Genomic DNA, 26,399 nt, shown 5'->3' on the forward strand with positions numbered 1-26,399 from the left:
AGTAGGTCAAATAAAATGGGCTTTTAAAACTAGCTGTAAAGTAAACAAATATGCTCCTTGAAGATTAAATGCAATATAACACAATTGTGTATTCAGCCACTGTTTACACAGACTCTCAATAGCCAAGGTGTAGGGATTTCAATGTTTAACACACACACATTAGCAAAGAAAAGGAACCACTCAAGAGCTATTTGAAACTGTAAAAAAAAAAAAAAAAAAAGGGTCCTGTGAAATTACACAGTCCATTTTACTGGTGTTTAACATTCATGACAGTGTTAACAAGCTCACTAAACTATTGCTTTAAAAGCGTACCTACTTCTGCTGAAAACGGGTTGGAGATATATTTGCCAGATTTGTTTAAACAGTAACAAGTCATGAGGGCAGTTGCCCAGTGGGTTTCTAGATATATAAACAACTTGAAACAAACTAGACTTTGAAATGTTCTGAAGTAAAGGTATTCTGAGGGTTTTAGAGCATTGCTATGTGGTTGCTAGGGTGTTTTGGGACATTACTAGGTGGTTTGCTTAGGTATTCTGGCTTATAAAAAAATCAAGAGTTGCCACAAATTCGCCACTCATTATTTTCACGTTCAAATTAGCTTGTTATTTGCTGCAAATGTTTGCCAGAAGTTTGTAGCTCTTCATCTGTAGTGGTGAACCTGCAGCAAACTTTGGTGACAATGAAGAGTTTTCCGCAAAGCTCATTTGCATGTGAAAATTAATAAGTGGCGATTGCGGCAAGTTTGCAGCTAGATTTTTTTGTAAGGGCGTTTACTGGTCCAAGTCGAAAAAGCCCACCCCAAGTCTCAGTATTAGGGCAGTTACTCCGATTTAACTGTAAGTGGCCTTTCATTCACAAATATGCTTTGATACGGTTCTGCGATGAGGTGATTGTAAAAATGCAGGGGAGGAAACTTCTTGGCCTGTGTTAAAACACAACTATATCTGGTTAACATTCCATTCATAGGGGCTTTCAGGGTTTGAGTGGTATTTCAGATATAACTGTAGAGTATTGTGTAGCAGCAAAAAGCCTTGCACTGTATAAAATGGCTGTAAGAAAAACAAAATAAAAATGTTAGTGATGTTTATGCTTCAGAACAAGTGAACAAATCTGATAATGGAACATGATAAAATGCAGGTACAGTCTACTTCTGAAAAAGTATATTTACTTCGAAAAATCTTATACATTTTATGAAGTTTTACATTTTGGGTACATTTAACTTGTTTTAAGAATGTTTAGATATTCTGACTGGAGTGTGTTTGTTTACATTCCAATTTCTTGACAGTTGGAATTTAAATAATCTTGGCCAATTTGAACATTCCATCAATGTTTTGATGCATTCACTTCCTGTTGGAATTATTGTAATTATGAGATGACAATTGGTAGATGAGTATTCTACTCAGAGCTGTTCAAATTCTCCAACTGTAAAATTATTTGTTTCTCTGGCAACCAGTGCTGGGAAGTAACATATTACATGTAATCTGGATTGCGTTATCAGATTACAAATATCAAGAATTTGTAATTGGATTACAAATTGGAACTCTGCTGTTTTAAAATATTCTGCTCTTTTAGAATATTCTTGCTGTTCAAAAGATAATATCTTGACCCTAAGCTTTGGAACAGGTGATGGACTATCAGTAAGCAGTAAGGGTTAAAAGTGTTTCAGTGTTTTAAAGCTTTGATCTAGTTGCTATTGATTTTATGATCATTAATGTGCGTAAAGTTGCTATTGTTTTATGCACTTAAAATGAACTCAATGTCTCAGTGTTTTGAATTATAAACTTCAGCTATGCACTGTCATTGCTGTTAGAGTTAATGTTTATTTCATTAATGTAATCTTTAATGCACTTTTTAAAAATGTCATAAGGAGCTCTTTTTGTTAGTAATAAAGAATGGAATACATTTTCTTCCTCTTTGTACTTTTATGTTAAAATTATTTTCCTACTCAAATGCATGTTACATAAAATAAAATAGAATTAGGTTGAAAGTAATCCAAAAGTAATTGGATAAGATTACCCCAAAAATGTAATCTACGAGATTACGTTACTGATTGCATTTTTTGTCATGTAATTTGTAATCAGTACTTACAATTTACAAGTAATCCGCCCAGCACTGCTGGCAACACAAATAACACCAAAACGGATCCTTGCGTGGCTTTGTTGTTGATTTAATTACTTCATAAAATTATGAATTCACCTCTATATTTTCCTGCAAAATGTTTATGAATTAAGAAAGCACTTAAGGTAACACTGGTTATAAGAAAATGGCATATGAACAAAAATGTTTAACTAGTTTTAACCGTTTAGGCCGCTGCCACATTGGTTCTTTTTACATGACGTTAGAACTGTCAATTCAGAGATTTCATAGAATTTAGATTTTGCAAAATGTAATTATGAGTTCAACAAAGATGTGAAGAGTTTTTACAAGTCCGAATCTCGTAATTACAGTAATTCTGACATGATGTGAACACACCATAAGGCCATGCCCACACTAATACATTTGCATTTGAAAACACATTGATTTTGCCATGTTTATACCTCTCATCCACACTAGAACAGTACTTTTCTCCACCGAAAACGGACACTTTGCACCACGCATACTGTGGAAAACAATGACGTTATGAAACTGAAAACGTCCTGGTTACTTGTGTAACCTCCGTTCCCTGATGGAGGGAACGGGACGTTGTGTCGATGTAGTGACACTAGGGGTCACTCTTGGGAGCCCGAGACACCTCTGGTCTTTGATAAAAGGCCAATGAAAATTGGCGAGTGGTATTTGCATACCACTCCCCCGGACATACGGGTATAAAAGGAGCTGGTATGCAACCACTCATTCAGGTTTTGTGCTAAGGAGCCGAGACAAGGTCCCGGCCATTTCAGCGGGTAGTTCAGCGTTGTGGCAAGAGGGACACAACGTCTCGTTCCCTCCATCAGGGAACGGAGGTTACGCAAGTAACCAGGACGTTCCCTATCTGTCACTCACTCAACGTTGTGTTGATGTAGTGACACTAGGGGTCCCTATACGAAACGCCGCAACTGGCTGAACTGTGTTACGTGAACTGGCGGTGTGTGACGGGCAGACCACTGTGTGCCTTGTAGCCAGCGCACCAGGCCGACACGTAACCTCCCCCAACACTGTTATGAGTGTCAAACAGCCCTTTGGGGACAAGTCGACTACACAAAAGATAGAGACAGGCTAGCCCAGTCGTGGCCTCTTATCCCCTTTTTTTTCTTCTCCCCAAAAAAAGGAATTAACTGACTGGGGCCATCAGGTCTAGTCGGGGCAGTGTCACTCCCAAGGGGAAGACACCACGGAGACCACACCCCACCCAAAGGGGGGAGGGGGGGTATTTAAGTGGAAATATGTCACATGGTCTTGCCGAGCTTTGTCGGAAGTATGCCATGTGGAGAAGTCCCATGGTAGGTCCTACCCTACGGGGGAGGAGTTACTACAAGCATGGTGACTGGGGTAGAGGGGCCTTTGCCCAAGGAAGACACAGTTTACCAACAGGGAAACGAATTAGTGGAAGATATATGTTGCATGGGGTTACCTACGGGGAACCACCACATGCGGAGCACCTACCTCAGTACAGGGCTAAGTTAGCACGTGTACTGAGCCGGCAGCGAGTTTCTCCGCAAAATCGTCTGCCACAGGGCTCGGAGGAAATCAACCAGGGAACACAGTTTGTGAACACTACTGGGAGTCAACAGAGCACGTCTTCAGCTCAAGGGAGGTGAAAGGCGCTATGCGCAAGCGATACACCCGGCCAGCTGTCCCGGACTTACCTGCGTGCCACTACACGGGATGAAACTGGTTCCACCCGGATATTGTAGAACTTCGCAAAGTTGTTGGGTGTTGCCCAGCCCGCTGCTCTGCAAATGTCTGTTAGAGAGGCGCCACTGGTCAAGGCCCAGGAGGCCGCTACACCCCTGGTAGAATGGGCTTGTAGCCCCACCGGGGGCGGCATGTCCTGGGCGTGATATGCCATTGTTATGGCGTCAATGAGCCAGTGGGCGATCCTCTGCTTGGAGACAGCGCTTCCTTTCCGCTGTCCACCAAAGCAGACAAAGAGCTGCTCAGAGACTCTAAAGCTCTGCGTGCTATCCAAATAGATGCGTAAAGCGTGCACCAGACACAGCCATGTCAGTGCTGTGTCTGCCTCTTCCTGGGACAGCACTTGCAGGTTCACCAAATGGTCCCTAAAGGGGGTCGTGGGAACCTTGGGCACATAGCCTGGTCGGGGTCTTAGGATCACGTGAGAGTAGCCCGGACCGAACTCCAGGCATGTTTTGCTGACAGAGAACGCTTGCAGGTCTCCTACTCTCTTGTTGGAAGTGAGCGCAGTCAGGAGGGCAGTCTTCAAAGAGAGTGCCTTTAGCTCAGCTGACTGCAAGTGTTCAAAGGGGGCTCTCTGTAGACCCTGACGAACTAGAGAGGTCCCATGAGGGAACGAGGTGCGGTCTGAAGGGATTCAACCTCCTGGTGCCTTTCAGGAACCTGATGATCAGGTCGTGCTTCCCTGCGGTGGGCTCCACACTGGGGCCGAAGGGCCGGGCTGCGATGGAGCCGGTGCAGTCACCGCAGGGGGACGCCCTTGACGATGAGCAGGCGGGGTGCAGGATCTTGAGCCGTGCTGGGGCAGGATGTGCTGGATAGCCTCTGTCTGCTGCTTCACCATCGAGAACTGCTGGGCAAAGCCCTCGATGGTGTCGCCAAACAGGCCAACCTGGGAAATGGGGGCAGCAAGGAACCCATCTCGACCAGGTTGAGCCAAAGGTGGTGCTCCTGGACCACCAAGGTGGACATCACCTGCCCAAGAGACCGTGCCGTGACCTTCATCGACCAGAGAGCAAGGTCGGTCGCCGAGCGCAGCTCCTGCATCAAATCTGGGGCGGAACTACACTCATGCAGTTCCTTTAGCGCCTTGGCTTGGTGGACTTGCAGGAGAACCATGGCGTGCAGGGCGGAGGCGGCTTGTCCAGCGGCACTGTAGGCTTTGGCCGTCAAGGACGACGTAAACCTACATGCCTTGGACGGGAGCTTTGGGCGCCTGCGCCAGGTGGCGGCGCTCTGCGGGCATAGGTGCACCGCAAGCACCTTATCCACCGGGGGAATCGCCGAATAGCCCCTGGCCGCCCCACCATCGAGGGTAGTGAGGGCGGGGGAGCTGAAAGATCGGGACGTGGCAGTAAAAGGTGCCTCCCACGACCTTGTCAGCTCCTCGTGCACTTCCGGGAAGAAAGGAACTGGAGCAGGGCATGGCTGCTTTGAGCGGCGCCACGAGCCCAGGAACCAATCATCGAGCTGCAAGGGTTCAGGGGAGAGCGGAGGATTCCACTCTAGCCCGACACTCGCGGCTGCCCGAGAAAGCATGTCCATCATTTCCGCGTCAGCCTGTGACTGGGCAACCGTACCCGACTGGACGAGCCCGCTCTCCGATGCTGCACTCGAGAGCTCATCAGCTTCGCGGGCTCCGAACAAGAGGTCGAACTCGCCGTGAGACGAGCCGGCGGACTCATCCAGAAGCCCGATTGGGGCAGACGAGTGTGCTGGGGAATGGGAGGGATATCCGTGGGGGGATACCCAGCGGAGGTGGTCCCATTGGGGTCCCCAAATCGCCCCCAGTGCTAGCCGCGCTGGCCTCATACCCGTAGGTAGAAGGACCGAGGCGGGGAGCCGCTGGGGTGGCTTGCTTTCTTACGAATGTTCTCGCAATGAGTACATGATCCATCCATGAACGCTGTCTCCAAGTGGGTCGCACCCAGACATGAAAGACAGCGATCGTGACCGTCAGAAGTTGAAAGATAACGACCGCAACCAGGAATAACACACAAACGGAAAGGCATCTTTAAAAAGATGCGTCTTTAAAAAGATGTTCTGTGTGTGCCGCTCTTTTAGAGAAATATACTCTTTTAGAAAACATACTCTCTTATTTCTGCCGAAGCGCCCAGGGGCGTTCTCTGCAGTACACCAGTGCAGAGGAGGGAGAAGCCGCTGAAATGCGCCGTCAGATCCAGCAGAGGTGAATGAACAGTCAGCTCAGTAAACATCGACAGTTCGGCTCCGAAGAGAAAATCTGAATGAGTGGCTGCATGCCAGCTCCTTTTATATCCGTATGTCCGGGGGAGTGGTATGCAAATACCACTTGCCAATTTTCATTGGCCTTTTATCAAAGACCAGAGGTGTCTCGGGCTCCCAAAAGTGACCCCTAGTGTCACTACATCGACACAATGTCGAGTGAGTGACAGATAGGGAATGGAGGTTTAAACTTAAACGGATAAGGCCACATCCACACAAATCCTTTACAAACTCCGTTATTAATGAATTTGTGTAGACGTGGCCTAATTCTATGGGATTTTTTATTGTTCGCTGTGCGAAAACCGTAATTCAGACGGTTATCTGATCAGAAGTTCTGTATATACAGTTGCACCTGCAGGAGGATTTTGGTCATGGTTTAGGGATTTTGGAAAAAGCTTAAAATGGAAAAGAGTATTTATTTTTCAAGACAACATGATGTCTAAACTAGTGACTGACATATCGGCCAGGCTTCTTAAGCCGACATTTGACCATTTTTAAATTATTGACATCAATAACTGTCCCTGATTGACCAATTAACAGAAATGGTTCTTCCACCTACTGAAATCAATGGATAGTGCACATTTTCTGTTTTCAAATATTTTTAGATATTTTTGAGAAAACATTAAATAAAAAAGTGAATAACAATTCTTCATTTAAATTCAGCAATTCTCTGTAGATTATTCGCTACAGCTAAAATGTATTTATTGCCATTACATCGTCCAACTCTGCTCTCTTGGTATCGCTTTCAGAATCAGCCATTAGAAAACCCACATTGGTCAACCACTAGTCAAACTTTTAAACTTTAAAATTAAAGTCTAATAATGGCTCAAAGAGCAAATCACTTGCCAGATACAATACAAATACCTCTAAGCAAAATATTCAAGCTAAACTACAAATTCTTCCAGTGAACGAGATGTGGTTCAACTCAAATTAAAGCCTGTGGTTTCATAAGATTACTCTTTATCAATCAAAGTAGTATTTAACAGGAAACCACAAATGGCAGTTAAACAGCTCAAGCTGAATAAATGTTCATTCCTGTGTTGGAAGAGGGAAGAGCATATTGAGGGCGAGTCAACAGAGAGGGTTATAGAGGGTAACTGGATCTTAGAGGAACACGGGGGGCTTCCTGCTCTGTCAGGGCTCTTCAAACAAACGAAAGGGTGGAGGGAAGAGATTTCTCTCAGCATACAGCTTTTTCACCTCACAGAGAGCCCAAAACCTGCTCTGCCACAAGACTATTCCACTAATATGAATAGTACAGAATTTATAACTTCTCAAGTGTTGGAAATGCTGATGGTAGACCATAATTCCACATTTATCGCCCTTGATCATGAGCTATTATTTGGGCTGAGATTGTAGAGAAGTTGAAATAAAATGTTGATCCTCAAGTCTTCAAGACCTCAAAAGCACCAGAAAATTTGTTATCAAGTGCTCATGGAACTTCAGTTCAAATAGATTTCCACAGATATAGTCTGCATAGCAGTATATACAGTCCGAGAGGGGACAAAGACTGGAGGGATACTGCGTCAGACTCTAATGGAGTCATGAGGGGAAAACCCATGAAAACAAAGGTACATTGTGGCAGTCCGTCATGGTCACGCACATCTGAGGCAAATCAAAGAGTGGGCCAAAGGCTCTTCCATTCTGCTATTGCTACAAAAAAGTTTTCAAGGTTAAAGTATTGGCAAAGCTCACAATTGTCATGTTTGAAATGTCAGCAAAATGGGTGTTCAGTTGCACTCTTCATAATTTTTTTTTAATGTCCAACAGTGGCAACAATTAAAGATAAAATGCAATCATACTTGACCTTATTTACTTTCTTAATAATGTCCCTGGTATTGCTCTGCTAAATCAGTACATGTTATTCTAAAGAAAACAAAGGGTTTGTTTTCCGAATCGCCTCTGAAACAACTTTTCTTTGCTGCTGGTGTAACCAAGACCGTATGGGTGGGGATAAAATCATATCTGCCAATAATATCATAGCCTAACTTTTCACAATCCGATCAAATTCTGATGGATAATAATCAAGTCAAATAATTTTTTGCAGATTTTTCTGTTTCACTTGGAAATACGTGACATTACAGAAATTAAACTCATTGTAAATGCCATTTCATGTTATCTTCAGTGTTATCTTCCGGGTTCGATACAAGTTAAGCTCAATCGACAGCATTTGTGGCATTATGTTAATTATCACAAAAATGAATTTCGACTCAACCATTGTATATTTAAAAACAAAAATACTGTTTCTAGTAAGGCTGTCCAGAAATTTGAATATACAGAAGATGCTGTTTATTACCACTAGACGTAAACATTATATGTGTTAACATGATTTTAGTGCGATAAAATCAAGGATTTACAAGTGTGACAGCATTTACCAGATTATAGGGATACCGGCCTAATGTCATCATGACATTGAAGTTGTAATATTGTAATATATAACTTTAAACAGATAAGGATAGTATGCGATGTTATCACACTAAAATCATGTTAACATGTATAATGTTTAGGTCTAGCGGCTTTACTTTTGAAACCGCGTGTATTTTAATGTTTTAGGACAGGCCTCATTCACCTCTATTGTAAGTGCTATACTGTAACTGTGATTTTTGCTTATTTAAATAAACAAGAGATGAGTCAAAACAATTTATGGTAATCAACATTATGCCACAATTGCAGTCGATTGAGCTTAACTTGTATTGAATCCAGAACATTCAGTCAAGGGTTACCATAATTAATTGGGTAATTTACTCTGCTGTGCAAAGGCAAAATGCAGTAACTACATATTTATCGAAATCCAGTCTCTTAGAATATAATCCACAGAGAATCCAAATATTCCAAACAGAGTTTGAAAATTGCAAACACAACAAAATACACACCAAAACCAAGTAACTCCGCAGCCATTTTTCATAGTTTTAATGTTGGCATAGTTACTGCATTTTGCCAGGCAGTATTGCTGTGATTTTTTTCTCATCTCACCATGGCATTTGACCTCAGGGTTGCCCCAGAACAGTTCTCTACACTCTCTGCAGGTTCTGCCACCAAATCCAGCTTTACAAGAGCACTGGCCAGTAATCTACAGAGGAAAAAAACATTGATGAATCAATCATGCACGTACACACAATTTACATAAAGACAGCTGTGAATGTGGTCTAACCTCATTACAGGAGGAGCTGGAGGAATGGTTGGGGTCACAGTCACAGACCTCACAGCCTTTCCCGCTGGCCATATTCCAGGTGTCAGGAGTGCACAGGTCGCAGTGCTTGCCCACCACGTTGGGCAAACACTGGCACTGCCCACTGTTTAAGTCACAGTTGCAGTTACCCAGAGAGGGGCAAGATTCCTCAGCAGTGCCCATATGATTACACACACACTCTGAGAACAAGGAGAAAACATTTGAAACACACTGTAAAAAGCAAACTTCACATTCATTATAATAGAAATATGAATGTAACCTATCTATCTATCTGTTTGTCTGTCCGTCCAAATATCTATCTATCTATCTGTTATCTGTCTGTCTGTCTTTTCTGCCTGTCTTATCTATCTATCTGTTTGTCTGTCCGACCGTCTTTCCTGTCTGTCCGTCTAAATATCTATCTATCTATCTGTTATCTGTCTGTCTGTCTTTTCTGCCTGTCTTATCTATCTATCTGTCTGACTGTCTGTCTGTCTGTCACAATTTCTACATTGGTGCATGCATGTTTTGTATAAAACAAAATTATATTTTAAAGTCATATATACACTACATATGAAATATACAGTATTTGGATAATATTCGGAGGGGGAATTTTATTTTTAAAACCCAGACTGCCGATTCATAAAATCTCTAACACTTACTTCTACAACTCTGGGTCAGCGCATTGCCATAATAGCCAAGCTTGCAACGGTTGCAACCCTCTCCCTCTGTGTGGTACAGGCATTTGAGACAGGCACCCGTGCGGGCACCACAGGACACCGGGTCCATCATGTCAATGTTGTTATTGCACTGACAGGGCCTGCATTCTCCGCCCACCTCGTGCGGGTTTCCATAGTAACCGGGGGCACACTCTTCACACCTGGCACCTACGGCAACATAAGAGGGCCATGCATTGAATAAAATCAACCTCTGATGCATGTCTAAACATTTCTTGACAAAACAGCTAACACCATCTTTTAATATTGCAGCCCTCGCCACATATAATTGTATATCATAGAGCAAAATATTACCATATTCTTCTATATAATCTATATGACCAAAGCAAATTTTAGCATGTGTTATGATTTAAGCAATTTTACAGCATCTTTTTTGTTGACAGATGCCCTTATAAATCAATCAAGGTGCCTGCAGGTTACCTTTATATCCCTGGTTACAGACGCAGAACAACTGATTAGAGTCAAAACTCTTATAGCAAGCACTGGAGAACTGTCGGCCACTGCCAGGACCGTCAGGACACATGCAGGGGCGGCAATGGTCTCCAGAGCCCAGGACTGGGTCACCGTAGTAACCACTCAAACACCTGTGGAAGTGATTTTATGATTTAATGTCAAGCAGTTAATGAGAAACAAAACACTCTAAACAAACACACTAGTCACTGACCTCTCGCAGTTATGTCCAGTGGTGTGGTCCCTACAGGACAGGCACTGTCCCGTGCGCAGGTCACACTGCTCAGCGTGGCCATTGCAAGTGCAGGGGCGACAGTTTGGGAACCCCCAGTGTCCTGGCAGACAGCGATCGCACTGCCGTCCATACGCTCCGGGAATACACTCACATTGTCCAGTGGACTCATGACAGAAAGAATGGATAGAGCCCTCAGGACTGCAGTCACAGTCTAACCAACAACAGACAGACTAGAATTACGTTGTACACTAGTGAAAGGACATTTTAACTACTGAACTCTACCAATATAGACTGGGAATACTGCAGGACTTGGTGCATTTCCATTTAAAAGAAATTCTTAAAAAACCAAGTTACAAATATGATAGATGCATATGGTAGAAATTGGTCAGATGTACTTACGTCTGCAGCCTTGCGGTCCAAAGAGGAAGGTAGCTGGGGCACATTTGTCACAGTTCCTGCCAACCACGTTGGGACGACACTGGCACTGGCCACCGCTCGGGTCACAAACAGTGCTGAGAGACCCCTGAGGGTCACACTGACACGCTATTTTGAGAAACAGAGAGAACTATAAATAAAAAAGAAATGTCCTGCATATATATATATATATATATATATATATATATATATACACTGGTGGCCAAAAGTTTGGAATAATGTACAGATTTTGCTCTTATGGAAAGAAATTGGTACTTTTATTCACCAAAGTGGCATTCAACTGATCACAATGTATAGTCAGGACATTAATAACGTGAAAAATTACTATTACAATTTGAAAAAAATGTTCAGAACTTCTTAAACTACTTCAATGAGTTCTCATCAAAAAATTCTCCACGTGTAGCAATGACAGCTTTGCAGATCCTTGGTATTCTAGTTGTCAGTTTGTCCAGATACTCGGGTGACATTTCACCCCACACTTCCTGCAGCACTTGCCATAGATGTGGCTGTCTTGTCGGGCACTTCTCACGCACCTTACAGTCTAGCTGATCCCAAAAAGCTTAATGGGGTTCAGATCCATAACACTCTTTTCCAATTATCTGTTGTCCAATGTCTGTTTCTTTGCCCACTCTAACCGTTTATTTTTGTTTTTCAGTTTCAAAAGTGGCTTTTTATTTGCAATTCTTCTCATAAGGCCTGCACACCTGAGTCTTCTCTTTACTGTTGTACATGAAACTGGTGTTGAGCGGGTTGAATTCAATGAAGCTGTCAGCTGAGGACATGTGAGGCGTCTATTTCTCAAACTAGAGACTCTGATGTACTTATCCTCTTGTTTAGTTGTACATCTGACCTTCCACATCTCTTTCTGTCCTTGTTAGAGCCAGTTGCCCTTTGTCTTTGAAGACTGTAGTGTATGAAATATTCAGTTTTTTGGCAATTTCAAGCGTTGTATAGCCTTCATTCCTCAAAACAATGATTGACAAGTTTCTAGAGAAAGCTGATTCTTTTTTGCCATTTTTGACCTAATATTGACCTTAAGACATGCCAGTCTATTACATACTGTGGCAACTCAAAAACAAACACAAAGACAATGTTAAGCTTCATTTAACAAACCAAATATCTTTCAACTGTGTTTGATATAATGGCAAGTGATTTTCTAGTACCAAATTAGTAATTTAGCATGATTACTCAAGGATAAGGTGTTGGAGTGATGGCTGCTGGAAATGGGGCCTGTCTAGATTTGATCAAAAATTACTTTTTTCAAATAGTGATGGTGCTGTTTTTTACATCAGTAATGTCCTGACTATACTTTGTGATCAGTTAAATGCCACTTTGGTTAATTGAAGTACCAATTTCCTTCCGAAACAGTGAAATCTGTACATTATTCCAAACTTTTGGCCGTCAGTGTGTGTATATATATATATATATATATATATATATATATATATATATATATATTATATGGATCATTGCATTGGTAATTGTCAAAAAAAAAAAAAAAAGAACCTTAGCAAAAATATCGGCCAAGATTTCTATTTTATGTATAGTCGTTAGTGGAGTATTTGAACAGGACAACCTACAAATCAAACAACCATAATTTCAATGTCTAGCTTCTGGGACTGGCACGCATTCCCTACAGCTTTTACTTTTTTTAATCTGGCTTTTTTTTATTTTTTAAATAATGATTTTCATTTCATGAATTTCATCGGGGGGGGGGGGCAGTGCTTAGACCCGGACACAGAGCTTGTGCAGTTTAACAAGGGCTCAAACCCAGAGCAGCCCTGGCCCTTCTTGCGGTTGTGCACACCTCATTAATCATATTGAGCTAAATCACTGAACTTTAACTCAACACCTCAGTGGCTTGACACTGAAGCCACAACCATGCACAACTGCTTTGTTTTGCCTAGTGACTTGGCAAGTCATATCACATTGAAAGACCTCAAAAAACCAAGTTAAATTTTTAAAAGTCACTGGTTCAGGGCCTGAAAGTATAATTTCCTTGTTCTTTCAAACAAACTTCATTATCAAAGTTTGTTCTGCTTTGCATAAGAGCGAAAATTTTGACTGTTGTCGAAGTTAGTGGCTCTCTAAAAAAGTTTTGGGGAGTAACAAACTGAAAGTAGCAACACTAAGAAAAATTCACTATACTGTGAACAAAAATTTTTCTGTAGCATGACAGTAGTTTAGCTATTTTCAAGTATCTTTTCCAGTAACAATCCAAAAATTAGCAATGTAGCGCAACAAATCAGTCAATCACTACGTATTGCACAAATATCTTTACAGCCTAGCGAACTGAGGTAATAATCAAACACTTATCTAGAGTGTACTCTCTCTCAAGTAGTGTTCTGAAAAACGTACCATTCAGAAACATGATTCACTGATTCCCTTGCATTTTAGGTATTCTTTTTTATGGTGACATATTTAATTAAATGCTACTATTGATTGCTATATTGCATTATACTGTATATTGCTATTCTGTATGATCATTATAAAAGTTATAATATAAGGTGTTTCTAGTTTAATTCATTGTGTTTAGTGTAAATTTACCTGTTCAAGTTTAAACTTTCACCTTAATTAAGATTTATTAAGTACCTTTTTTGATTTTGTGCCAAATATAATAAACTGCTCTGATTAAATGAGCCTATGTGATCTGATAGTTATATAAAGACATTGTCCTCATAAATAGCTAGTGGTATACGCTTGTAGTGTAGCTAATTAAATGTAACTGGACTGTAGTTTAACTACTTTAAATTATTAGTAGACTGGCAAACTACAGTTTAAAATAACTTCCTCAACAGTGCTTTAAAAGGACAATGTTAAATGAAGATAACTGTTTTGTAGAAGTGTGTTTTGTATCTGCTTGTTATTGATTTTATCATGAACATTTCCACAGTAATATTAATAGTGAGCAAAGTTTGCGCCCTGTTTTACAGCCGATGAAATGTGCCGTGCTGGTAAAGACTCCGACAGGAAGCATGTAAGGCAGTGTAATTAGGCCTGAGGCCCCGTTTCAAGCTCTGACATGAGACAGGAAAGCACTTCTGCAGACAGAGGAGAATAAAAGCTGAATGAATGATGACAGAATGAAGATTGACACATCTGTCATAAAGGGGGAAGGGGAATGTTTATGTGGTTAGAAAATGGAGCCAATGTCACACAGTGATGACAGGGTGAATATGTGTGTGCGCTATAATCAAAGTGGGCTGACAACAGTGAAAAGATCAGAAAGGGAACTTGACAACTGATGGAAAAACAGGCACCAGGGTTATATCGGATGCATTAATTAAATTAATTTAATATGTTATATTTGTTCAATTAATTACCATTAAGGGTTAAACTAATTAGATTTGATCATCATTATTAATAATTATTAATTGTATTTAATTACATAATTATTAATTATTATTAATAATAATAATAATAACAATTTAATTAAATAAATTTAATTAATAAAATAAATTATTGATATTCTTATTATTATTATTATAATATTTACCAGGGCTGCCAAAGTTAATGCATTAATTTAATTAGTTAAATATGTTTTATTTATACATTTACTTTAAGTGTTAAATTAAATTGATTTAATTAATAAAATATGATGAATAAAATATGTCTCACACTGTTTTTGATTAAATAGTGACAGACCTTCTTAACTACAAATTTATTTAGAAATGAAATCCAAATGGGACTTTGTAGTAATTTACGGTGTTATATGGTAAAATTTAATTATCATTGAAGTTAAATAAATCTGAAATATCATGTATATGCAAAATACACAAATAATGCAAAGGCAGACACATTTTTTTTTTCTTAAAATAAGAATTGAATGCATTACAACAGATGCACCACATTTTGAAAGAAAAAAAATATATTTAAAGGCAAATTTCAACAAAATCAAAATTTAACATTCCCTTCATTTTTGTTCACACATTTTTATATGTTTTTAGGATTAATTATTTAGGATTAAATATATCTAATTTATGGACACACCTATTTTGGACACCCAGAATGTTTTGTGTTTTTGCACAAGGAAATGTACCTTTCACTCCCTGATGCAGAAGAGCTGATACACTGAAAATGTAGTTTCTGCAGATATCAGTCATGGGGGTTTTCACCACCGCTTGGCTGTTCTCCAAACAGCGGTACCGCTGGAAGGTTTCCCAGGCACTGTTAGACACCAAGTCTCCACCCTCTGATCCATAGCCAGTGAAAATATCCAGGTTTCTGCAGTGTGGCATGAGCACAATCTGAGGGCAAAGATCAAAATCAACCATTTAGAGCTTGAGGATTCAAATGCATTTGAATGCATTCATTTGAGAGGATGAAAGAGAGAGCTTACCGAGTCGATGAGTGTGTATGGTGACTGGACATCACTGAGTGCTGAGTACAGAGACAGACTCAAACGCACAGTGTAGTTCAACCCCTCCTCAAAGCACACAGGCCTGGGCAGCACCACATACCTGATGGCCAAAACCAAGAGAATCCAGTTAGATTAAACTAAAGCACTGATTTAGACTTGCTTGTAATCATCAAAAAACATTAGCTCTGCTCCAAAACTTTGTAAGTTGCCCTGCTGTCTCCTGCCTACATAGGCAGCTGCCTTCTAAGGCAGCATCCCAACCGAAATGGAACCTCATATACCTTACAAAAATTTTAGAGTTCGGTCAAACTTGCAGCAAATTAACCACTCATTATTTTCGCGTGCAAATTAACCTGTTATCCACCGCAAATGATTGATAGAAGTTTGCAGCTCTTCACTGGTAGTGGTGCACCAAACCACTACCATCACAAGAGTTTTCCGCAAAGCTCAAATGCATGTGAAAATAATGAGTGGTGAATTTGCAGGAAGTTTGTGGCTACTCTAGATTTTTTGCAAGAGAAGTGACTGATGTTGATTGCTCTACATTGACAAGTCTGTGCATGACACAAATTGTGCTACTCACTTAAAGCATGCTAGAAACTCGACTCTCAATTGATTACAATAAAGTCTGACGTTAGAATGTTGCTAAGCTAACAACACAATACTCTAATCGTAATAAAAGAAATAGCATACATAATTATGAGGTAAATAAGCCATTTTTATTTAAATAAAAAAACATTACTATTTTAGCAATGTTTTGTTGTTTTTAATAAAATATAAGTATATTTCTACTGACTCTTTTTGGGATTCTCTTCTCTGAGGATACTTGAGATTCCTTAGAAATTGGTTAGAATTAGGTATCTTAAAGGAATAATTCACCCAAAAATGAAAATTCTCTCATCATTTACTCACACTCATGTCATCCCAGATGTGTATGATTTTCTTTCTTCTGCTGAACTCAAATGAAGATTTTTAGAAGAATTTCTCTGCTCTTTTGATCCATATAATGCAAGTGAATGGGTGCCAAAATGTTGAAGCTCCAAAAATTATACAAATCAGCATAAAGGTAATCCACACGACTTCAGTGGTTAAATCAATGTCTTCAGAAGTGATATTATATGTGTGGGTGAGAAACAGATCAATATTTAAGTAGTTTTTTTACTATAAATTCTATAAAGTCAGCAAAAACGTAATCCATACGATTCCAGAGGGTGAATCAGTGTCTTCAGAAGTGATATGATAGGTGTGGGTGAGAAATAGATCAATATTTAAGTTGTTTTTTTACTATAAATTCTCCTCCCTGCTCAGTCAATCTCCATTTTAACGTTCACTTTCACATTCTTCTTCTTCTTGTGTTTTTAGTGATTCACATTCTTCATGCCCCACTGGGCAGGGAAAATAATTTCTAGCAGAAAAGGACTTAAATATTGATCTGTTTCTCAAACACACATATCATATCACTTCTATGGATTAAAAAACTGGAGTCGTTCACTTGCACCAATTCACTCGCATTGTATGGACCTACAGAGCTTAAATATTCTTCTAAAAATCCTAATTTGTGTTCTGTAGAAGAAGAAAAGTCATACATATCTGGGATGGCATGAAGGTGAGTAAATGATGAGAGAATTGTAATTTTTTTGGTGAACAATCCCTCAAAGAAGGCAGTATAATTTTGTTGCCAACCTTTTGAAATAGCCTTTGCATCGGGAATGTGCCTACGATGCCTTAAAATGCTGTCTAGGCAGTCAGCGCACCAGGTTTTGGAACAGAGCTATTATGTCAGTTTTGAGAATGAAAGCCTGTACCTGGATCCAGGATGCAAAGACACCATCTGGTTGTCATCATCGGGCATTGTGTTGGCACAGCGGCTGTCAGCAGTAATGACATGAGGTCTGATGACAGTTATCAAAACTTCTTCCCACTGTTCTGGCAACTACACACACATACATTACAAAAGATCTAAAGATGATGTAATATAATGATGTCATGTAAAGGTATGCTTACTGTTAGCACAATTCAGTACAGTTGGCTTTTGTTAGTTGCCTTTAGTTTAGGGAAATCCAAAACTACATATTTTCAAAATCAACCAGTTGGTGGGTTGTCTGAAAGTCTAGTTGACTATTCAGTCTCAAGAAAGCCCTGTGTAACTAGGCTGGTTTTAGATTCACCTGACCCCATTTGGACATGTTTCTTAAGAGGACGTTTACAAAAGACACATTATTGCATTGAAAAACAGCTAGACAAACAGGGTCTCAAGACATGGGCTAAATTTAACTTGACACGCTGTCTTATAAGCGCAACACTCATGGTAGAATACTCAAAAAACTGACCGATGTGACGCAACAGCATGGAACTCCATCTGAACGGGTATGCTATAGCGGCATTGCTTTAAAGGCTGATGAATTTAAAGACGCGCCTTTTCCGAGTGGGTTTTAACATGCAAAAGCACAGCACACTAATTTCTGCACCACCCCTAAAAATAACAAAACGTAAAAAATATACAAAACAAATCAAGATCTCACTGATTGACTAGTCAACCATCATGTCCCATTCCTGTTTCAGGTAGACATTACAAAAGCCTTTATAAAGGCTATAAAAAATAGAGTTAATGTAACACAAATGTAGAAAAAGTCACCTGAGGTTCGTAGCGAATGATTATGTCATAATCCATCGAGTAGGGGATGTTGTCGATGCTGAATTCAAGGTAGGCACCTTCAGGAACGTTCACAAAACCAATACCAGTCCAAGTAGGAGATCTGTCCTGAGGGTGGGTTCTTGGGACAACCGTCACACCCTACAGAGACAAAGAGAGAAGTGTTTGGATCAACAATTCTAATGCTTGAGGACTCAGAACAAATGAAAACACTGACAAAGACTCTAAGGAGACTTACAGGCTCAAACTTGGCATCTTCTGCTTCATAAGTGTAGTGGTCTAGAGCAATGAAGTAAAAACCAGACTCTACCTGGTCGCAGCGTCTACCAAACATGTGCTCACGACACTGACACTGGCCGGTTTCAGGAGAACAACTGGGAGGAGAACAATCATGAGATTTAGAAGGTTCTTCTGAAAGATCTGGGAGAAAAAAGCTCAGGAGGCAATACGCAAAGCTGACTCACCGAAACTTGTGAGAAACAGCACCCAACAGTTTGTTTGACCGTAGTTTATTGGCTGCCTTTGTAAAGCATGTGAAGAGGGTTGTTATTGGACGATATTGCTTGTCTAGGGCCAACACTTATTCTGGGACTAAGAAACATCCTTTCATTGTTTTCTCAGGCCTCTTACCATCTGTTTTTTAATAGGTGGAGAAAAAGTTGTTTCATAGCCTGTTGAAATAATGCTGGTAAGAAGCGTAAAACAATAATGAAACAGATGTTTCTTATTACCACATTAAGGTCACCTAGAGGAAATTGCAGTATTAGGGAAATCTCGATTTTTACATTTTCTGAAGAAAGTGTGGGTGGTGCTTGCCCCTGCAAAAAGTTGCAAACATGATGCTATGGTGTTGTGGGTGGTTGCAAGGGCATTGCTCTTTGGTTTCTTAAGTCTGCTCAGTGGTGTTTATTACATCGCTATGGGGTTGCTAGGGCATTGCAAGGTGGTTGCTAAAGTGTTCTGGGTGGTTACAGTGAGGCACTTACAATGTAAGTGAATGGGGCCCATTTTTAGAGGGTTTAAATGTGAAGCTTATAATTTTATTAAAGCACTTACATTAATTCTTCTGTTAAAACTATTATTTGAGCTGTAAAGTAGCTTAAATCTTAGCTTAACTTGTATTGAACCAGAATATTCCAGTTTAAGTCAGATCGCTTAGAAAAGTAAAAAGGTTCACAAACGTACGGGACAAGTTACTCGCCAAAATTTACTATAGGTTAAGGGTTTGATCAAATCCTTTTTTTTTCTTTTTTTTTTTTTTTTAAGTTTAACAGTGATTATGAAAACTGTATTTGATTGAGTGAGTCAGGCAGAAATCTGAACTTAGAAAGGAGTCATTTTACTCACTTATTGTTGAGTGTACCTCCATGATCACAGTCACATGGTCTGCAGCCATCCATGTCATTACTGAGACCCCAGTGCTGAGGCTAAGAGAGAGAGAGATACTTGTTAAAACACTCTTTGAACAACACAATGTTTATGACAGACCTCCCAAGAAGCAAAAACAGCAGTTCTTGAAGGCATGAGATCATATTTTGGCAAAATGCTAAAAAAGTCCAGAAATAAACCCCATATTTTTTGTGCCAGATCACACTTAGCAATTGAATAAAAAACATATGTATGATTTTTAAATATATATTGTCCTTCAAGGAACAGTTTATTAAGTTAAGTAATTACATTTTATTGAAATTTATTTATGACTGAAATTGGCCTCTTAGACTGGAATTTTATATCCATCAGCATATTTTTATGTGAATTTTCGAATATTGCATACAAAAATGCTGGATGGAAATATCTAAAATGCGAATAAAATCTCAAAAAGTTGCTGTGACGCGGAGGAAGGCGGGGCTTTATCCCTCGCTCGCCTCATCAGGCTGATTGGGATCCGGGCGTGCGTGATTCCGGCTCGGCCCACCCTCCTCCGCACCACAGTTGCAAAAAAAACATAGAAGCTCATCTGAGATGGATAATTTTTTATTCGATAAGAAGACATGCACATAAACTAAGATGGAAATTTACTGAATATACATTTACCAAATATATTCCTATAGAATTTATATTGGAATATAGATATGCATCAGAAAAGTCATGTGACTTTGCCTCAACAAGACATGTGCATATATAATTCAATCAGAGAATATATTGCATAGCATCTGAAATGTTGCTCAGGTTATTCTGCAACGCCGGACAAAAATCTTTTCATCAAAGTGATTAGCTATACTATTACATCCCAGAACACGCTTTCGCTCTATTTGCAAACTGTTTTTGCGATATTCTGATTTTTTACATAAATTAAATCATTAACTTTATGATCTGTCCTTTGACAGACAGGTTTGGCTCAGCTATGCTCAGTCATGTACAACCCATGTTTTTCCATGTACATATGTACACCACATTTAGAAGGATAGTCAAAAACCTTTTTAAGCCATTGTTGTCTGTTTCAGGGTTGGTGTTGTGACTGCATTTTGCCTTTGTAGGGCATTATAGCATCATGTTACCAATATAAAACGAAAATGTTATCCCGTAAAAAACAATGATTGCAAATTTACAGTATAATTGTGTGAAGAAATGACTTAATGAAGAACACCCACCAGGCACTGGTCACAATTCCATCCAGTGACCAAACGCTTACAGTAGCAGTTTCCTGAATCTGTATCACATGGGCTGCCACCCGGAACAGTCCCCAAAGCGTTGCAAGTGCATTCTGAGTAAGAATAAAACAAAAATAAACATCTTTTATTAGAGTTTTGGAGATTCTTCAGAACTACTTTCACATTAATTGTTGAAAAATTCAGATTAAGACTCCACAGCCTTTAAAAACTTGCTTTGTTGTTAAAGGAATCTAGACTTACGCTGGCATCCCAGGGGATCGTCGCTAAGTCCATAGTGACCCTGTTTGCACTGGTCGCAGCGCTCACCCTCCACATTGGGCTTACAATGACACTGACCCGCGATAAGCCCGAGAGACACATCTGTCAGCGCATCGCAAATTCCTCCACTGAGAGAGCCCATTGGATCACAGTTACAGGCTGGAAAGAAAAATCCAGGCACAGCAGACTTAAAACGAGTAGGAGGAATAGTAGACAGCTGAAAAAAGTAAGACATAGAACAGTATGAATTGTTACGCTATTTCAGTGTCCACCTAATAACTTGTGCATTACATCATTTGATCTTGACAGAAAAGTGTGTCAGTAGATTAAGATGTATAATCATATATCTATACATCAGAAGATAAAGAGGCCCCAAAAATTATTTTGACACTCAAGTTACATTTAAAAATGTATGAATGTCATTGCATAAAGAAAAATTATTAAATCAATTTTTTTTTATAAAGCAATGAAAATCACACATTTTTAAGTGCTTAATTTGTTTTTAAGTGTCTAAAAATACTTTGTACATAAGCTGTCTTTAGGTATCAAAACAGACAAGTAAATACAATGTTTAGGACTGACTACACAGTTTGCATTGGAAATCACAAACTGCATTTCTGCTTTGCGGTCAAAAGACTGGAATGAACAAACCTCAGCTACCACAACAAAAGGCGAGTGTGAAACCTTAGCTGTGGGGTTACGGACCACTTCAAAGCCCAGGTGTTTCCACCACTCCAATCTGAGATGAACAATAGAACAGCTGGAGCAGACTTGCATCACAAACTGGACCAGACATGTAGAGGAGAAGCGGCTGTCTGAAGGAAATGGAAGGGAAAAAAGTGTAGAGGAAATGAAAGGCAGAGGAAATGAGAGGGGACACGTACGATCGCAGATGTTGGGGTTGCGGATGTCCCTTTCCGGATGCTGGTAGAAGAACGGCTTGCACTGCTCGCACTGGTGGCCCATGGTGTTGTGCTGACAGTTATCACAAATGCCGCCGCTCACGTTACCTGAGGCCTGATACACGGCCATGTCAAAATGACAGGAATCAGAGTGAAGGTTGCAGTTACACTCTGTAAAAGAAGCAAGGAAAAGCAATTACGACCAATTGGTTTGGAAACTATAGTGCAGGAACAATAATACAACAAAACATTCTGAAAAGATTGTTTAGAAACTATATCACAATAACAATGATGTGACGCAGAATCCCAACAATGTTGTTTGGAAACTAATGCGGTAACAATAATACAACAAAGAATTATGACAACATTGTCTGGAAATTATAATGGCGTAATAATGGTACAACCAGGAATGTAGACAACGCTGTTTAGAAACTAATGCCGTAACAATGATACAACAAAGAATTACGACACCGTTGTTGGGTAACTGTAATGCAGTAAAAATGGTACAATGAAGAATTCCACCAAAGTTGTTTGGTAACTGTAATACTGTAACAATGATACAACAAAGAATTCCACCAACGTTGTTTGAAAACGTATGTTGTAACAATGGTACAACAAAGAATTACAACAACATTGTTTATAACCAATTAGAGGTCAACCGATATATTGTTTTCCCAGATTAATTAGTACAGATAGTTGCTTTTTTGCTTATTCCTGATTACCATTGGGATTTTGTTCGCACAAAAAAACTACATCTGGGACTTTATACTTTTTGGACTCTTGTTGTCTCTATGTCTGTGCCCGTCACAGTAAGGAAACACTAAGACATTAGAATTTTAACATTAAATAAATAGATTTTAAAAACTTTCGGCTGATTAATCGGCTATCGCCTTATTCACCAGCTTAGTTATCTGATTGGCATAATACCTGCCAACAATGTGTTGATATTTAGCACAATTCAGCAGTTCAGGCACTGTGATGTGAAGCATTAAAGTTAATGTGTGTTTACAGCTAGCTAACATATTTGGCAGCTAGCAAGTATACTTTTATTGGGGGAAAGAAATTGAAGATAACGTGAAAGATGTTGTTTGCTAAGTACACTAAAAAGGTCAACTTGGAAACCTAACGGCACTAATGTACTATAGTATCAATATCGAGGTGCCAAAGCTGGTAAGGTTTAGAAAGCAAAAATTTGGCATTGTGCCAACCCTATTAGAAAAAATATATAAAGAATATATAACAATATATGTTATTATATAATGTTATAAAGAATAATCATTTGCAATTATTTGATGAGTTACAATAATTTAACATTAGAATTTGTCATACTTTTGCAGGCATTGGTGTTGCGTCCCTCCGCGGGCCTCCATGGCAGGTCATGGTAAAAGTCCTGACAGCGCTCACAGTTTAGACCTATGGTGTTATGATTACACATACAATGGCCATGGACCTACGGCAAAAGCAGACATAATAGTGAAAAACTCAAGTTCAAGACAACTTAAAATAATTGTAATCTAATATGTAGTATCTAGAACAGAGTGTGTAAAAGCACTAAAAACATACTGTACATAGGAGATGTTTAAAGCCCCCATATGTACAAAAATATGTATATATTTTTTTTAAAGCTGCAATTTCTAAAACACCCCACATTAGTTCATCTTATACACAGTATGAAAAGTTTTGCAAAAAACACAGAGGTAGCCTCATCGCACAGCGGAAACCCAGATAAAAGACAGTTGCTCAGAATGATCCACAAATCCAGCCTGCAGACCTGATGGAAAACAAGCAAGTACAACCCCCCCAATATTTATACCATGATCAATGGAAACATGTAAATGCTTCACGCTGCAACCCCCCCAGCGTTCAAGAAAAATCTACGCCCTTGGGTCTACATTAAACAAACTCCAGGCACATACAAAGATGCAGCCTAAGCAAGCTTTCACAGAACTGTGTTTTACCTAGAGCTGATCAATTCAGTGCCTATGAATAAGAATTTTGTATATACAGTATAAATGTACTGAGATTAAGATCTACAGTAGATGTAATTTCTTTGGAAGTGCACTGGTAATGGACTGAGACTGATCTCGGTTCAGACGGGCTGTAACCAGAGGAGATGGCAGACTAAACAGCATCCTTGTTGCTTTGCTATATTTCTTCATTGTTTTAAAAACACACTCATACAAAAAAGAACATTCATAAACATAAAGAAACACACCATAAAAAGTATTTGAATATGGTTGTGCGCGAATAAGACACTGAAAATCAAGCCTTCGCGTGCATTTCCTGTGCACCATGAACATTTACACTGTAAATAATTAAATAGTGAAACCATAAAGCTGTCTGCATTCTTTCATACTAATGCGAAACAGATCCAGACTGAGTTACCAGAGGACTGTGATGCGAGTTCAAACAATTTCTTTCCATGACAAATGTGTTTGAGATGTTTTCTTTAAATCAGTGGTTAAAGAAGGCACAAAATTCATCTGCATTTAATTGCCGCATAAATTAAAAAACTAGTACAAAAAAGTACTGTCTGTATCTCCTATTTGTTTTAGTAAAAAATGACAAAATAAATCATGAAACTTTCTTGAGTAAAGTATGTGTCTTGTCATATGCGATTGCTAAGCCCAAACAAATCTGTTTTTTTTTGTTTGTTTTTTTTTTTTTGCCCGTTTTCTGTGCCGACTGAAAAATCTGTGGAATCAATTCACCGAAATATGGTAAAATGTGTTAAACAAAGCTAAGTGCACTATAATTTTACTGGTGACTGAAAGCATTATCAAAATAACAAAATAAATAAATAAATCAAAATATAATAACTAATAATAATTACATATAATAATAACTAATAATAATTTAAAATAAATAAAATGGTTGATTAAATATACAAACATATTAAATCATTATATTATATTAATTATATTAAATTATTAATAATAAAATTAAATATAAATATTTATTTATATAAATAAAAATAAAAAGTAATTTATTTAACTAAAAAGGTACTAAACAAACACGCAACAGGCGGAGGATGACGGGTGTATAAAAGCCCCTGCACACTTCATACGAAATCAAAGAACAGGTGTGACGTCATTTCGAAAACAAATCTGGCCAAACAAAGGTGTTTTGGGGTTTGTTTCGTTGGTTCATAACAGCTCGCCAATGCGAACTTTGAGGAAAATGTCATACCAGCTGTTAAACACCTCCTTACTAATAATTAATTAATAATTTTCTTTATTCATCACACATTTGCACATATACAGTGAAATTCTTCTTTTTCACATATCCCAGCTAGGCTGGGGTCAGAGTGCAGGGTCAGCCATGATACAGCACCCCTGGAGCAGATAGGGTCAAGGGCCTTGCTCAAGGGCCCAACAGTGGCATCTCGGTGGTGTTGGGGCTTGAACCCCCGACCTTCTGATCAGTAACCCAGAGCCTTAACCGCTGAGCTACCAATACTGCCATTGGGCCACGACACCGGTAGGTGTGACCTAGAGCTCCACCTACTTTGAGGTCAGCATCTAATTCCGGTTACATTGTTCAGCCAGCTAAGATCAGTCAACATGAACACATCGGCGTGTTATTAACGATTACGGAGTTATTAATGAGCTGGTGCAAATTTACCATCATTTTCCAAGAACATGTCTTTTTTTTTTTTTATTAGTCTACTGAAGGAATCAAATCTACTCAAATACTCTAAAGTGCCCATTCACTCTGTTGTTTGATACACCGCTTCATTCATGTGCCATCTGCAGCTGAAAGCCATTCACACATCTTCCCAAAGTAAGAAATGCCCCTCTTATCATCATTCTTTTATCTGTATTAACTCTTTTGTCTGTATTCTACCCATTAACACTCTTTTATACACCCATCTTTGCAGGATTTTCAGTGTCATGATAAATTACAATAACAGAGTGTAATCGGAGCATATTATGGCCGCGTATAGCGTGTTAGTGCATAAGCACCATAAATGCAAAAGGTAAACATTACAAATGACACATTATCTAATGCATATATTCTACTTTAAATCACCAGAGTAGTTAAAACAGCTTTTTTTTACGGATCTCGTATGAATTCTCCTCATTGAATGTGGCATGAAGTCATTGATAACACATCTTAATGTCATATTATTTGATGTTCTACATGAAGTCTTGAGCGTCTCTCATATATAAATATTCCTCAATGGTTCTTGAGATAAGGGACAAAACATGTCCTACATTCAAAAGTCCTCCTTATGTTAAAAATCAAGAAATTAATAATAATAAAAATCTAAAGGAATGTGTATACTCAGGGCATTTATTACTTATATTATTTAATAATTTCATTTTTTTTTTTTAAATGCATTCTCTATACTTGGAAGCATGTGTAACTTAACCTTTCCTCAGAAAGAGGTCACAATGATAAACTGCCAAACAAAGTGTTTAAAAATGCAACAAATTAATAAATATAAATATCAAATGAAAGGTAGGGATCTGTAAATATATAAAGTAAACTTTGAATAATATTTTCC

The 26,399-nt window shown here is 39.1% G+C and overlaps 1 protein-coding gene across 1 annotated transcript in view; it reads right to left on the reverse strand.

The window, feature by feature from the left end:
* Positions 1-26,399, reverse strand: part of LOC127437485 (laminin subunit beta-1-like) — a 64,567-nt gene that overhangs the window by 24,435 nt on the left and 13,733 nt on the right. The window contains exons 8-23 of the mRNA XM_051692426.1: positions 23,219-23,339; positions 21,872-22,060; positions 20,970-21,146; positions 20,709-20,821; positions 19,465-19,544; positions 18,356-18,491; positions 18,100-18,258; positions 17,270-17,397; positions 15,444-15,564; positions 15,144-15,351; positions 11,069-11,212; positions 10,649-10,880; positions 10,405-10,568; positions 9,910-10,134; positions 9,230-9,447; positions 9,052-9,148 (exon numbers count right to left, since the gene is read on the reverse strand). Of these exons, the coding sequence (XP_051548386.1) occupies positions 9,052-9,148; positions 9,230-9,447; positions 9,910-10,134; positions 10,405-10,568; positions 10,649-10,880; positions 11,069-11,212; positions 15,144-15,351; positions 15,444-15,564; positions 17,270-17,397; positions 18,100-18,258; positions 18,356-18,491; positions 19,465-19,544; positions 20,709-20,821; positions 20,970-21,146; positions 21,872-22,060; positions 23,219-23,339 (2,512 nt within the window). The remainder of the gene's footprint in view (positions 1-9,051; positions 9,149-9,229; positions 9,448-9,909; positions 10,135-10,404; positions 10,569-10,648; positions 10,881-11,068; positions 11,213-15,143; positions 15,352-15,443; positions 15,565-17,269; positions 17,398-18,099; positions 18,259-18,355; positions 18,492-19,464; positions 19,545-20,708; positions 20,822-20,969; positions 21,147-21,871; positions 22,061-23,218; positions 23,340-26,399) is intronic.

Source organism: Myxocyprinus asiaticus, chromosome 48, assembly GCF_019703515.2.
Source record: "Myxocyprinus asiaticus isolate MX2 ecotype Aquarium Trade chromosome 48, UBuf_Myxa_2, whole genome shotgun sequence".
In the NCBI taxonomy this organism is placed as follows: Eukaryota; Metazoa; Chordata; class Actinopteri; order Cypriniformes; family Catostomidae; genus Myxocyprinus; species Myxocyprinus asiaticus.